This window comes from Morone saxatilis, unplaced genomic scaffold (genome assembly GCF_004916995.1).
Source record: "Morone saxatilis isolate NCDOM2014 unplaced genomic scaffold, NCSU_SB_2.0 Contig22, whole genome shotgun sequence".
In the NCBI taxonomy this organism is placed as follows: Eukaryota; Metazoa; Chordata; class Actinopteri; family Moronidae; genus Morone; species Morone saxatilis.
Window position 1 is genome coordinate 20,092,123 of NW_023339785.1, and position 16,181 is coordinate 20,108,303.

The 16,181-nt window shown below is 41.2% G+C and overlaps 1 protein-coding gene across 1 annotated transcript in view; it reads left to right on the forward strand.

Annotated features, from left to right (window-relative positions):
- tenm2 (teneurin transmembrane protein 2) overlaps positions 1-16,181 on the forward strand; it is a 101,342-nt gene that overhangs the window by 28,777 nt on the left and 56,384 nt on the right. The window contains exon 2 of the mRNA XM_035668984.1: positions 11,014-11,220. Coding sequence (XP_035524877.1) covers positions 11,014-11,220 — 207 coding nt within the window. The remainder of the gene's footprint in view (positions 1-11,013; positions 11,221-16,181) is intronic.

Genomic DNA, 16,181 nt, shown 5'->3' on the forward strand with positions numbered 1-16,181 from the left:
ACTAAGTTCAAGCTTTCAGCTGTATAATTCCTCTGTAAAAAGAGATTGATTTTAGTTATTTGCTTTTACCAAGGACGTTCAGTTTATTACAAAGATGTAATAAGCCATCTGAGAAACATTTCTTTATAAACACACACACACACACACACACACGCACACCCACACGCACATCCACATACTGATAGTTTAGTGTCAGACAGCAGAGGTGCTGTCAGTTGTAGTTAAGGAGGAGGGGTCTTAGTTACCTCTAGGTTAATGATCCTCATTAATATGCGCTAATATACCCCAGGTCATGCAGTAATTAAAAATCTCATTCGACGCTCTCAGCTTAAACTGACTGACTTGGCTTCGTCCTACAAAGATTAGCATTTATTATTTGTCTCCGAGGTCTGTACTTCATAGTGAGGGGGTGAGACTAATAGCCTAATGTTGAACATTTGACTGGGCTGTCTGTCTCCTCCAGTGCCTAGTAAAGTCTTTTGCCTCTGCTTGGTTGGGCACAACTGTTTATGAGCTGAATGGGTTTGCAGGTTGTGCCTTGGAGAGTTGCATCACATTTGCAAGAGTGTTTGTGCAAAATGGGCACACAAACAAGCGCTCCGAAATACACACTCAGGCATACACCTAGATGCACAACTGCATGTGAAGTCCATCAGCATGGGGACTTCCATATTCCTCTGAGTCAGCTGATGTCAGCTGATGCAAGCTGTGCTAATTGTAACACTGTATGACGATTGCATGTTCCTGGAAATAGATAGATAGATAGATGCTTGTGGCTCACCCTATTCCCATCACACACATAGTACATACTCAGTCACATGTATACTCATACACATCCACTCAGCCATCAATGACCAATGCAGCAGCCACTTCAAAGAGCCTAGACATGCCTGGTAATCTCCACTCTCTCCTCCCTGCACAGTCACAAACGCAAACACACCTTCACAGGAAGGAAGGAGGCTGAGAGATAGATTTATGTTACATCCCTGAAAGTGTGGTGCAGGTTTGTGCTGTACCTTTCATTCTGTTTGAGCTCGCAATCTGCAAATAATTAACATCTGATTTACTAAGGCAGCAGCTAATAATGCAATCAGTGATTAGGACTGCCTCCTAACATTCTGCAAGTGATGAAGAGCTCAAAAGGTGCAGTTCAGCAGCAAGATTTGAGATCCAAAAAATAAAAAATTTGTTGTATCCAAAATGTTAATTCCATTGACTTAGCCTAGCTTAGCTGCTTTTATATTAAAAGTTGCTCAAAAGAAAAATTGCAAAAAAATACAAGACATAACAACAAAAGAGAGCAATCATCAAAATTCCTCATAGTTAATCTTTAATGACCACTCTCTGCCCATCCTTGGTGTTATGAAAGAGTCAGATGTTGTGCTCATTTATTCTTGGATCTTTTTTCTTTCTCAGACAGCTTCTTTTTTTTTTTTTTTGGCCCTAAACAAACTCACTGCCGTTCCCCTTCACACTTGATTGTGGTGCCCTCACACTTTGTCTTCTGTCACTGAAACTTCTATATAATACAGGTTGATTAACTTTTCTTTCCTTTAACACAACCAGTTAAAGGCAAGAATTACCCCTGTAACAATGGCCCTCACATTTGGAAAATCCAAATCTCCTTATTGTATCTCCTCCTATTATTTTTGTTACTTGTGCAAGCCTCCTTCAAATGCATGTGCATAAAAGCAAGAGGCACACATGGTGTACCTCAGATGACGGGCAAACTGCGCCTTCAAGCTGCTGTGTATCTTTGATAAGTAACACACACATCTCTATGGCACAGAATGCGTCAGAACCGAGGCGCAAAAGGCTCAGTAAATTTGGCCCAGAGTGTGGAGACTCCTGCCTGTTTACCTTGAGAGAGAGAGAGAGAGGCTAAACAGTAAGCTAGTTAGAGAGAATATAATGTGGCTTACTGTCTTTTTCAGCTCTCCATCCTTTTTTCAGCTGTTACTATAAATAGAGGCTGCAGAACATCAAAGAGAGGAGAGGTTTCTCTCCGCAATAGGCCACAGTACAGTCATTATCTGCTGGCTCTAAATACATCACCCCTCTTTTGGCTGATCCCACTGTAGTGGACTCCATGTGCACGCATGTGTTTGCTAATCGTCAAAGGAGACACTGCTGACTCAGCCTCGCTGCTCACTTGCACACATACTTCACATAATGTAACATCAGACAAAAAACGACTTCACTGAAATAGAGTTTATTCATGAGATTACAATAGAACACGCTATCTTTGACTGCACAAGGTCGCAAACTGGCAGATCCATGCACCAAACAAATCCAGATTGCTTACCATCTCGTCTTACTCCCAGGGCTCTTCCTCCTTCACTTCTTTCTCTTTTTCAAATCTTTTTATTTTCTTTATTTTTTTTCCTCTGCTTTGTTTTTCCGCCTGTTTTCGATTCTTTTTGGGCTTTTTACAGACCTAGATTGTCATAGCAACCACAGTAATATCCGGTAGGTTCAGTGGAGCCCCGCTATGTTGAATAGGTATTTATGTAGGCACCTGTGCATGTGTGAAAGTGTGTGCATCTACAGTATGTTGTTAAATGTGTATTTTTTTATCCTTTGTTTGTCGGCGTGTGTTTTTCATGCCTCTTTTTGTGAGTAATTACATGTGCATTTGATTCTTGATGGGTGTTGTTCCTTCACATGACGAGTTGTAGGTAATATAGTTTTGTTTTTGCATGTCCCCCAAAATTTCATAAAATCAGCCCCATCGTAGAATGCAAACAGTTTGCTTTCTTTGCAAGTGAAAACAAAGGCATTTTCAATCCACCGTAAAATGATTGTGTGCAGGAAACAGGACTATTAATAGACAGTAGCTATCAAAGTGGAAATTTAGGGTGTTGTGAATAGGTGTAAACATTTCATTTAAGCTTCGATGACTCAAGATTTAAGTGCTAATTAATGAATATGTCTTCAACAAATTAAGTTTCTTTTATTTCTGGGAAAGCTTCTTTCTTTTCAAATCCTTACTGGGGTCTTTCTAAGCACAGTTAGGCTGCCTCATCTTAATCTTTTGGTAAATATTAATTAAAGCTTTAATGAAAGCTTGTTTTAACTTGAATTTAACTGTAACTCACCTTTTTACATGACAAGCAGGTGAAAAAGCAGAATCAAATTTTTGCTTAATTCCCTTCTTGTAATCCTCGACTAATTCATGTCGACAACATGTTATCTGTAGTTCACAATTTGTTCTCATGTCACTAAACTTTCTGCGCATGATTTCAGCAGCATGGCAGATTGGAGGAAAAGCTCTGCCTGCATTTTATGCTGCTGATTTTTGCACTGCAACATCTAAAAGATTTCTCCAGTCGAGACAACAAACACACAGATATTGCTCTTCCAGATACAATATAAATTCTAGAATGTCTTTTTTCAAAGCTGCAAGCAGGTTTCTGTTGTTATGTTAGTTTCTTCACTAAGTGCCAAGACCAAGTGCTGTCTCCAGTCACCGAAGAGCTTGTCCATATTTTGCTCTCAACCCTTCTCTCAAGTGAGAAATGTAATGGAAGCAGCCTTTCTGGTATCGTAAAATCTACTCCCAAGTATGTTCAACACTTGGATTTATTTAAGGAAAATGTTTTTTCCTGGCATTTAAATTTATTAAAATGTTGTTGGGCATTGTACAGTTGCTGTCACTGTATTTTATCATTTTTGAATTTGAATTTGGAAATAATTGGGTGGCATTTTTTTTAAGCACCAGCATCTATTCTGTGGAAAGAAATTACTTAATTTTGTATGGTTCTTATTACTCCATTATTATATTTTATGCCACTTATATGTTATTATTTTGGTGGTGATTTATATTTTATTGTGTTTTCTGCCCTCAAGTTTTCAAATGACATTTTTTTGCAGCTATCAAATTGACTCACAAATAGATTTTATTGAACACAGCAGCAGCAGCAAAAGGGCTTAAGTATTGTTACAGATTTTGCACATTACTCACTATAAACACACACACACACACACACACACACACAAGCAGATGATTTCCCCTTTGCAGATCTACTCTTTTCAGCCGTTACAGGGCATGTTCAGAGGTAATGGAAAGCTGAGAGGATGGGTGTCTGTCTCTCTGTACCTGGGGTTGAGGATCTGTGCAGGTTTGTGTGTGTTTTCATGTGCACATGCGCTTTTTATGAGCAAGTGTGTGAGTCTGTGCGTGTGTTTGCATTTATGTGGGAGGAAGAGGCTATTTGTTTTGATTGTTTTCAATGAGGGTCCAATGTGTAGAATCCATAACAATACCATCAATCCACAGCAGCAGCAACAACATGGATGTAATTTATATGGTAATGCAAGCTCCATGGTTGCCCCAAGTTACGCAGTGGACATCTCTAACAATGGACAGCATTGGGTGTGCTGCAGCATCCTAATGCTATGTATAGCCACGGACACACACACACACACACACACACACGCTTGCACTTCCCAGCAACAGGGAGGTATGTTTCAATTAGCAGATACAGATAGGTGCTGTGCTGTGTTTGTGCGTCTGGTTCAAAAGGTTAAGTGTATTGCTTCATGTCGGCTTGCATCTGATCTCATCTCTTCTCCTCTCAAAATAAGAAACTGCTACTTGAGGGAGGAGAAGAGTGAGGAAAGACCTTCTGAACCAGATATTAGAAGTACTCAGAGATGATGTATTAGAATTCCTCCCGCAGGTTTCTTTCATTGCAGCGCTCTGTAGTGTATACACTGTAAGGGATTTAGTGGCCATTGTCATGTACAATGCCACAGTGTTTATTTTGTACAGCAATCATGTCATTGTGAATGTTCTAGATGACGGTCAAATGGGAGTAACAGTAGTTCCATTCAATTCGTCATCTCTTTGTCTTTCTTTTCAAAGTTCTTTTAAAATTAGTATTTTCTCTTGGGCACCCGGTTAGCTTAGTCGGTAGAGCTGGCGACCCATGTACAGAGTTGCTGCGTGTCATCCCCTCTCTTTCTGCCCCCCTTTCCTGTCGATCTTCAGCTGTCCTATCCAATAACGCCATGAAAAGGCCAAAACAATAACAAACAAAAAAGAAATTTTATTCTCCATTATTCCTATGCCACTGCATATGAACACATATGAATGTCAACGAATATTGTTAAGAGACATCTTCAAAACTTAGTACGTCTGAAAGCCTGCAGTCACTGGGTGCAGATGAACCAAGGTGATGTTCTCTGCCTTATCTTCATTTCTTCTCTAATCTGCCACATTATTTCTTTTCCTTCAAGATATGCAATCAGCTGATCTCATTACAAGGCTCATTGCCAAGTCTGATTTTAAAAAAAGTATGGATCATGTGAAAATCAGATAATAAGCATTATTGGCAGTTTCAAGAGTAATAGAGGACTTCATACTGTAATACTACCGATTCCCACTATGTAACATCTGCAGTGACCAATTAGTTTTCAATTGTATAAACAAATATGCTGAATATCATCTACTTTCGTATATTAATTTATTAATGTAATGGTAAACATCAGTTTGGAAGTATTAACTTGTTGTGTTGATAAAGGTGTAACAGCTCCATGGGGTTCGTTCAGACTAAACAGGTTTGAGAACCACTGGGTTGAACTTGCGAACAGGTCTTTTTTGTATAAACACAACTTTTGGGTGTTCGGAGCCACAAAAAAAGGTGAAAAACAGCTTAACAGATCTGTAACAGCAAAACAATTCAACAAGTTTTTTCACAAAAATCTGTAGCCTACTCAAATGATGACGCCATAGTTTAATCCTGGAAGGAATAATAAAAACTGAAATCGAGAAATGCCTGTTTTGTAGAACAAACCAAGCTGATGCTCGTGAGTGGTGGATAGCACCTTTTTTTCCATCGGAAGGCATTTTCAGCCTCAGCTGAGCTGTTGTGTTGTGTGTGGAGGATCTGCCTGTCTTGGGAAGAAGCCCATAGTTTGGAGTGAAATGTCGATTGCAGGGGTGATGATAAGAGAGAACGGAGCACAAGCAGAGGAGAGCTTTAGCGCCAGAGGAAGAACTTCAGACTCTCTGTTACACATCAAAGAAAAGAGCATATACTAATCATCTCTTTAGCTGTGAAACCTAACTTATTTAATGTAAAACACGTCTTTGAATCATCCTCCTCATTTTTCCGTTCTCTTTTATCAATTTTATGCTCATTTCTGCAGTGGCGCTGATTAATGAAAGTTGTTGAGAACACATTCAAGGTATCAAGTGCATAAAGCTCAGACGCATCCCGGATAGGCTGCGATATCCATTTGTTGCTCATAATACAGGCAACAACAGGTGGAGACTGCAGCAGCCGAGCTAAATGCGAAATGTTAAAAAAGAAGTGAATAAAAGAAAAGAGAGCATAAATTGAGAAAAAGTGAGGGAGAGGGGAGAGAAATGAGAATGGCGAGACAGACTGCACTGTATAAGGATAAAAAGCGAAAAGGGCCCATTGTGGTAGCAGCTGGTCATCACTAAATAGCCTCAGACGACTGTCAGACACTAGTCACACAAACACACACACACAACATATACGGCATACTACAACACACACACAACACACATGACTGACAGAGGCACCCATCAGTCCGAACAGATCTGTGCTGACAGCAGCCATGAGGGTAAATGAGTCTGCCGATGTGCCAGCATGGAAAGTGGTCGGGTTCTTTTTCTCCTCTATCCCCGGTACCAGCTCAATTCAAGTCATTTCACGTCTCCCTTATCTGTTGTTATCCGCGCTCTTCTCGTTCGGTATTTTCCGTCATCGTTAGATAGAAGAGCGTGCATGATTGACTTAGCAGCAATGAGCCACATGAGTAGCGACTAAGAAGAAAACATCAAGTGTAAAGTTGTGGAGGTAGAATCGAGATGGATTTTTAATGTGGCTGGGGGGCTTTCGGCGGTGCTATCAGGGTAGCGCTGTAAATTGTCACGTAAGAGGTGGGAGGAAGGAGAGGGATGAGAAGAAGAGGAGAGAGAAGAGATGATGAATGGCTCTCGTTAGAGGGGGTAATTTTGTCTCCTTGGTCTGACTGGGCTCCAAGATGTCGCTCATCCCGCGTCGCGCACTAGCCACTGCTCCTGCGGCCTACACTCCTCACCAGTCAGCAGATGGAGGAGGAGATGGGACAGGTGAGGCAGAAAGAGGAGGGAGGGACCGAAATAGAGACAAGGACAAGGAGAGGAGAAGAGAAGTCATTGAACAGTCAACAAGCAGAATTATGTGTGATGTATAATGCCATTACACAGTAAAGAATGGCTTCATGGAGAAACAATAGATACAAAGCTCATACTGAGATGATTCAATAGAGACATACAGTAGCACAGCAACAGGCAAAGCTCATACACTTGTATGACTCATGAAAGCAAGTCAAAGCCTAGTGCTCACACAACAAACTAATTATGATCGTGTTTCTTTTTACATTATACTAAAATCATCAAGGGACTCAACTAATGCCTTTAATACAGTGCCACAGTCTTAAGAAGCCTGCTTTTTTCCCCCATGATACACTTATTTTTCACACTAATCAACACTTGTGAGAGAACCGTAGTTTCAGAGAGTGAGAGACGGGCACAAAGAGAAGGATTGAGAGATGTATACAGATGGCCGGGGAGGCGGCTGAAGGATGGCAACGACAAAATCGTCGAGAGAACCACATGAGCTCATTGCTAAGTCTTTGTTCTAATAACACAAAGCAATTTCCACTGACCTTTCTAGAAATGTAGCGGGCAGAAATGACTGAGTTAAGGATGCCCCACAGCATAATTGCTAAGGAGATTAAAGTTCCCTTAATTGCTTTTGGCCAACTAGTGCAATTTTTCCTTTTTTGTAATTAAAGTGATTTAAAATATTAATAACCACACTCGCATACACATAACCTTATGTGCACAAGCTCACGCACACACACAATTGTGTACACTCGCAGTAAAAACTTGCAACAGCAATAAAACAATCTTAAAGGTGTGCAGCTACACACAAGTACACACAGACATTTGCGTACATTTTTCACTGCATGTTGTCACCAATAGCCTCATTATAGATCTAGTGAAATATGCAAATAGCCTGATCCCTTCTCGCCATCAATTGAAGTGAGTGATCGATTCATTTAGATCAATGGCCTCTTTTTTGTGTGTCCATATTCCCTCTTTACCTCTTCATTTCTTTTTTTCCTGTCCTCCATCTTTCACCGCTCAGTCCCCTCTTATTGCCTCCTCCCCTCCTAATTACCCTCCTCTATTGCTTTCTTCCTCGCTTTTTATTGGCAATAAGTTTTGTCAGCTCATAGCTTCTGGACTGTCCTGTTTTCTCCATCCTTGGCTCCCTCCATTCATTTCTCTCTCTTTCACTCCCCATTCCCCTGGTTACCCCCGTGACCTCGTTGTCTCTTCCCCCCTTCTCCATCCGTCTCACACCGTCCCTCCCTGCCGCTCTCCTTTTCTCTCCTGTCAGCCACAGTGTTTGCTTTGCCATTGTTTATCCATTTTTCTGTTTGCGCTGATGAGATTGACCGGACACACATATACACACGCACACACACACACAGGCACACACACACATACCTAAACAGAAGACAAGGCTGGCATCTCTCTGGGGTGTAGTTAACGTGGGGCTGTGGATCGATCCTAGCTCTAGTTTCCATGACACAAAGCTCTAAGCTGGAGCAGTTTGGACGGCAGGACAGAGACATGCCTCTGATTCCATCAAATATATCTCTATAAAATCGCAACGGCACTCAAATGTGTATTTCCCGTGATTAATGTGTTTCATTTTGCGGCAGCATAGATGGGTAACTTAGCCAACAACTATGTCCAACCACTTTGTTTCTTAAATGATCTTGGTGGTCTTCATTAATCCTCCCCCATCCCTTACCCAGGTACTGTTTCCCTGATGCAAGCAGTATTGCACCATTGCCTAAAAAAAGCCCCCCATCTATCATGGCCTTTACACATTTTGATTTCTATCAATACTCTGTGATGGGAAGGTGAAAGCTGTCAAATTACAATCACACCACATCTGTATTCTGAAGAACTGTCAGTAAGAAAAGAAAAAAAAAAACGAAATAGTATGATGATGAATGTTCAGCTATCTTTTTTCTTCAAGGTCTTATGACTTTTCTTTCTTTCCCCTCTGTCCCTGCCAGTTTTTGTTCTGTATATAAAGAAAAAGAAAAGTGTGATGAAAGAAGTGACTTAGTGAAAGGCTGTGCATTGTAACTTTTCCATTTTCCTGGTGAAATTTTCAGCGCGCGAAAGAAAGAATGGATAAAGTTTGTAAAACTAGGCATGAGCTAGCCAATTTTTTTCTCCACCCCCTTACATTTTAACTTTGGAAGGTGAAGGACAAGGCATCGCAAAGAAAAAGCAAAAAAGGTTTATTTGTAAAGCTATAAAAAAAAAAAAAAAACATCACTGGCGCCCGGGGCTATCATTTCAAATGTGGAATCAGGAGAAAATAAGTGATTATCAGTGTGTCAAAGTGTCTTTTTGGTTGACTATCTAATTAGTAGTTGTAATAACCTGAGTCCTTCGGTGGATTGGCTGGACTCAGTGGCCTCATTCTTACCGTATTGTTGATTGATTGAGCTGCAAATATGGCAGACATAATTATTCTATATTTTGAGCCGTCTCTAAATAGAATTTATTAGATTTGTCTTTGTCCTTGATTCCAAACCTTTGGAGAGTAGAAAGAATTCTCTCCATCCCTCTCTTCTCTCTCTGGTGTACGGGACAGCCTGATTGTGTCCACGCGTCCCATGGCTCCCACTATTTAAAGACTTGGCTGTTAACTTTCTTTTGTCTTACCCATGTAGAGGACAATCGTACAAAGGATGTAGGCCCTCACGAAAATCTTATTCTTCCATTTCAATTAAAGCAAGACTATGTAAAATTTGCATGAAGGAATAGCACATTCTTCCACTTACAAATGAAAAGTTGAATTCAAAAGCAATTAAACGCACTCTTGCTTAATTCAATACATTTAGAAGTATTGCATTTACGGCTTTATTTGGTCTGGTATTTACAGTAGTTTATATATATTGTATATGTTAAAAAACTATTAAAATATTGCTGTTTAACTGACATAAATTAGTCAGTTCATAAGAACTTTTTAACTCTTATCTCCTTGTGCTAATGTTACACTATATAGTATTATCTCGTAATTTTTGCAGTAGCTGCAGTTCAGCAAAAGTCACATAGGCTTGCTTTAATTTATTTGTTTACAGTGGTAGGATGTGCAGGACAATATATCAGTGCTGCATATAATTTATTCTTGGTGGTTGTGTAGACAGAATAAAAGAAAATGTCAAATTAATGTCCCAAAATCAATTAGGTTAAAGACGTTTGCATGACCAATTAGGTAAAACTGAACTAAAATGAGCATAACGTCCTCATTGGGTCTGAGCCACAGTGTCAGCAGTGCATATGATTTATGAGATCTGTGAGATTTTTGCGCAAGTCCATCTCTATATTGAGTCTTTCCAGTCTCAGCAAGCTTTTGTGTTTGTCATATGACCGGGGGCCTGCTCCAAGAAGGAAGTTTACTTATGAGTTAACTGGATAACTTTTTTTGAGTTAACCTGCAGCGTGTTTTTTACGTCAATACATGTTCCAGATTTGTATGATTTGTTTTTCGAAAATTTACCAAAAATGACACTCTCCCCATTATTCTGGATAGTCCATAGAACAGGCTGTCAACACTTTTCACAGGAACTATTTATTTAAAGAAGAATAGTTCATATAAAAACAGTTGACACTGAAGTTACATTCATTTCCATTCACCCCCATTGTATTGCGATAGAGACGGACATTTTTAAAGCTGGACAAATAAAATCAAAACTGTCTGCATGGCTACATATACTAAATATATGTAAAATATATGTATATGTAATTGGGGGTTTTGCTAAACAAATTGATCCAGATATCTCAGTAAACCTGCCTCGGAACAGGCCCCGGTATCACTGTCAGTCATTGCCATTTGTTTTGTCTAACGCCTCCCCCTCCCGTCTTCTCCCCCCTCTTTCTCTCCCTCCATCCTCCAGGTCGCCCACTCCCTCCAACCTCTTCCTCCTCACTGCTCCCTCCGTCCCTCCCGTCCTCCTCGTCCGCCCCCCATCACCCCTCCCCCGGCCCGTCTCCACCGATCAGGGAATGCCAGGTTCCCCTGCTGGAGAAAAACTCTACCCACTCTCACCTGGAGCCCCACCCGGACGATTCATACATGCTCCGTGCCCAGCCCTCCTCCACGGGTAAGAGAGCTCTCCATTCATCCACCCTTTTATCCTTTCATTCACTTTATTTATACATCTGTATGTCATCCATCATCATGTGTCCATTTCCTGATCTGATTTAGTCACTGCTCAGTAAAATTCCAGCAATCCTTTGCTTTAATTTGATGTCACATCTTATTCTCTTAGCCATTTTGTTTCTGCTTCTTTGCATTCCTCTGAAGTCAGCATTTGTTTGCAGGGCTGGTAATCACACCAAAGGGACACAAGTATTGTTTACATTGTAAGAGGTCATAATCATATTCATAATAACCATAACAATCATATTGATTGTAATCATGGCCAATTATGGATATTATTATTATAAAAGGGTAAATAATTCTGTAGATGATAATCATTCACATATAATTGTAAAATAAATGTATATAAAAGTATATGTTGATTAGTGTGTGTTAAAGAGCTCTGTAAATTAAAGAACCTTTATGCCGTTTTTTTTTTTTTTAAATAAAGGAGCACAATCAAGAAAGTAACATAAAATAAAAAACTCTCTCTCTTTCCAGCCTTGACTTCTTTTGTGGCTCACATAACAAAAAGCTAATTTTGAGCTGACAATTGGTAATCTCTTAATGGATTACATTTTAAATGTAACCCTCCCACCTTTGTCAACTATTGCCAGAAAACAATGATGCAAGTGAAAGCAACCCCTACACTCAGCAGAGCTCAGATTGGCTGCTAGTGAGTAGGTGTGTTTGTACTTATTTTCCATATGACATTAATAATCCACCGGAAAGTGAAAGGTAAGGGGATGATGAATTTTAAGTGCTGGCAGGAGGATCAGTGTAGCAAAGACATACTAGTTAGTTTTCCAGGCTCTAAGCTTTCTCTTTCATCATTGGGCACTCTCTTGTTGGCTGTTACAGGCCCTGTGTGCTTATATCAGCACCTTGCAACAATTTTTCTTCCCCATATGCATGCACACACGTGCGCACACACACACATACACACATCTGCAGTGATGAGTTTGTTCATCAGCATACACATTTATTCTCAACAATTAGCTACTGTGAGCCAACTCTCTCTGCCTCTCTGTCCCTCTCTGTCTCTGTTTCCCGCTCTTCCCCCTGTTTCTCCATTCCTCTGTGCATCTGCACTTGTAATCAGCAGATATATTTAGCAGAGGCCTGATGGGAGGGAAGGGGTGGGCAGAGAAGTCCTAATGTGATTTTTGGTGGAATACAATCTATTGTTAATGGCGTTAGGCTCTCCTTTGATCCAGTATAAATCTTCATTAGGGAAGGCCCGGGTCCCAGGTTCAAGAGCAACGTGATTAGGAGGCTTTTAAAATGACGTTACATCAGCCTTCTAATTGGTTTACTGTTTGCTGGGGCAACATCAATCATTAGCCCAGTAACCGCACAGCAAATAAATTCACTCTGCCACTGACACCCTAATGGCAGACGCTGGCAAAGAGGGAGAGTGAGGCTTGCAGGCACACTCTCTCTTTCTCTCATTCTTGTTCACATACACCCACACTTTCTGTTCGGGGGCTTCTTTCAGTCTCTGCTGAGCATGAACACACAGAGACGGCGAGCGAGAGACAAAGAAAGGAGCAAAAAAAACAACAGAGAAGCAGGAAAAAGAGGCGCAAAGAGGCAAATGGGAGCAGAGATGGAGAAAGCCAAACTTTGACTTTTGAAGTTGTTTAATGAGACATCTTGCATGAAAAAATCTAAAAAGGAGAGAGAGAAAAAAAAAACACATTCAAAGTGCACCAGTAAAAATAGATGGAGAAAGTGACTGAAAGGGGAGACCAAGATTCATAGGGAGCCAAGAGACAAAGAGAAAAAGGGGTATTGTGAATGAAAAGGGGTAAGCTGATGAGAGCTTAGAGGGCGAAAGAGAGATATTTGGATGGAGGGAGAACAACATTGAGATGGAATTGCAAATTGCCACGATTTTCCAGCCAGGACTGCTGATCTAATGGGTGCAGAGAGAGTCCTTGGCTTTGGGGCGTCCATTAAAATCGACCTAAATGAGTTTAGAGTGGCAGTCTGGCACTACATAAACACACCTTGGCATGTAGGAAGACACAGGACCGGCTGTGAGGAAATAAAACACCTATAACCGGCAACTGTTTATGAATGTGGTGTGAGTGTGTATGCCTGTCTGAATGTTGTGTGCTTGGTGTGGTCCTGTAGAGAGTGGACGCTGGGCAGGAAATGAGCCTTACCAAGCCAGGCAGAAACTGACCATAGCGATATAATCCTCAGGAAGCTGCATGCTGCTTGTATGTGTGTGTGTTTGTGTTTGTGTGCGTGTGTTCCTGTAAAGTAGTCCACCATTACCTAAGCTAACAGGTGGACAGACATGACTTGTGTTCCTAGTGAAGCATGACAGGTGAATGGGAACGGAACGTTGTTGCCGAGGATTGGCTGGGAATTGGGTCTGTGAATGTTTATATGGGAATACTGTCTGGCTCAGAGCACCTGTCTGGGAACGCTCCCCCGGAACGCCGGGAGAGCTGAGACGGCCAAACGGAGCGTAGCAGATCGCTCCTGGAAAGAGCTAGCGTTAGCGCTGTCTCTGGCCATTCATTATGCATGGAGAATGCTATGCTATTTATAGCCCAAGCCTCTTTTTAAGTGGCTAGCTATCTGCTGCCAGGGAAGCCACCTCAAGTCACTGCCGAAGCAATGAATGTTTAATGGCTTTGTTGAAACAAATCTACAGAAACAAAGACACAACAAAGATGCGTTCCCTTCTTCTGCACTAATGTTATTCTTCCTAATGGTGCTTATGTAAGGGTGACATTTGCGTAACAGTGGGATGATTTGCGTGTGAGCGTGTGTGTGTGTTCATTTATGTGCATCTGTGTGTGTGTGTGTGTGTGGGTGGGTGGGTGAAATGCACACGTGCATTTCTGCTCATGGAGACTGTTTGTTTTTGGCTGAATTTGATGACTCTTCTCTAGCGGATTATTGCCTCCTAATTAGACAGAGATGACTAGCCAAGGCAGAGGCGGTGTATGTGTGTGTGTGCGTTAGTGTGTGTGTGCCTGCATGTGTAAATTTATGTCCTTAACTTTATCTCTTTTTTTTGTTCCTGTATGTGTTTGCATGTACGCTTGTGTATTATAAAGCCTATGTGCAAATTAAGCCCCTTTTGTCGGCATGTGTGTATTTGTATGTGCGCCTTTCAGTTTCACCTCAAGCTCTCCTTCCATTGTGCTCAGCCTCTGAGCTCTGAGAAGAATGACAAATGAGGAGCATGTGACATTCTGAGACAGAGGACATATGAAGCAGCGGCACATGGGAATATACCACCTTATAACACAGGGAGCATATAAATTAGCCTGCTGAGAAGGTGCATGAAAGACAATGGAGGGTGGCACAGCGTTTTGTTTTTAAAAAGAAGGATAGAAGCATTGGGGATATGGGGCATGAAATAAAGAGAATGAGAGACAGAGGGAGTGAGAAGAACAGAGGGGGGGTAGGGAGCGAGGGGTGGGAGCTGAGCCCTGCAATGATACCTTTATAACTGCTGAATAGGCATTTCTGTCCTGCACACACATCCACACACAGACACACACACACACACACACACATATAGATGCACATCCTGCCCTGCGACTTCTCTGTTAACCACAGAAAATGTCAATAAACAGTTTGCCCATTCAGGGCTGCAAAACAAACTGGCTTGGTTGGTTCCTGTTGCCAGTTGGCCACGCACACATAAATACACACACACACACACACACACTGTGAGATTAATATGGTGTGGCGAGCCCCTGCATCTCACTGATGTGTGTGTGTGTGTGCGGGGTGCTTTACAGGGGAGGCAAGTTAGCAAACAGGTTAAGGCTCCTCTGCTGAATGAGCCTCCTTTGAATTGGCGAGCATAATAAACTTCCAGGGTTTAGCCCGAGCCAAACCCACCAGCTTACAGCTATAGTCCCCCCTCTCCAGTCGCAGGGGACCTTGGACAGAATAAAATGGGTCAGGCTTCAACAGCAGTCAGAAGGGCTCTGAGCTTCTCCACAAAAAGTAACTGTGAAAACAAAACAGAGAGCTGTTGAGAAAATCTTTTCATGATCACTGTTTACTCACACTGGCAAGAGAAAGAGGGAGGAAAGAAAGGAGGAAAAGATAAAGTGGAATAAAATGTGATCTGCTTGGCTGCTCCCTAATTGCTCCATTTCGTCGCCGCATGTTTTGTCTTTTATCAGACTGGGTTCCTGGTAAAACGGTTGTTCCTATTAGCCTACCTGCAGGTTGTACTTTAGCAACCGGACAATTCATCTGACTAAGTCCCCCTATCTTAATTTATTGGACCCATTTACCTCCAGACCACTCGTTACAGCACACTGCCTCAGTTCCAACGGTTAGTCAGATTTGTGTTTCTGTGGCCAAAATAATTCTGCAGGAGCTCCCTGCATATTTAAAAAATGGCCTTGTACCTCAGCCTTGCTACCCCTATTTCTCAATGAGTTTGTTTTTTTCTTTGGCTAGCTGTAAGGATTCTTTTTATGGATTTGAAGCCTACATGAGAATTCATTTCTTTGACATCACTCTCCTGTGCTGTAGCTGAAAAAAAAGCAGTTGGTCTCATAAATATTTTGCAGCATTCTAGAGAGAGACTTTTTTTAACTCCTACTAGAGGCTGTGTGACATTTGGAAGAATAAAACTAAAAATGTTGTTCAGCTGTATGTCTGCTAACAACAGTAAACAATAGTAATCAGTCGTGTATGCACTTTATTCTGCAAATATTGATTTAGTATAAAATAAAAGAAACAATCACTGTCTATCATGTAACAATTCAGTACAGTTAACCTGACACAGTACACGACAATTCTGGCAGTCTCAGGAGGCTATAAAGAGAGTAAATGCATAGAATTACCAGCAGTACTCAGCATTTACATTTTTCTGACATTATCTGGTGACATGTAATAGAATTTGCTGCTAGATGATAGATAATAACATTT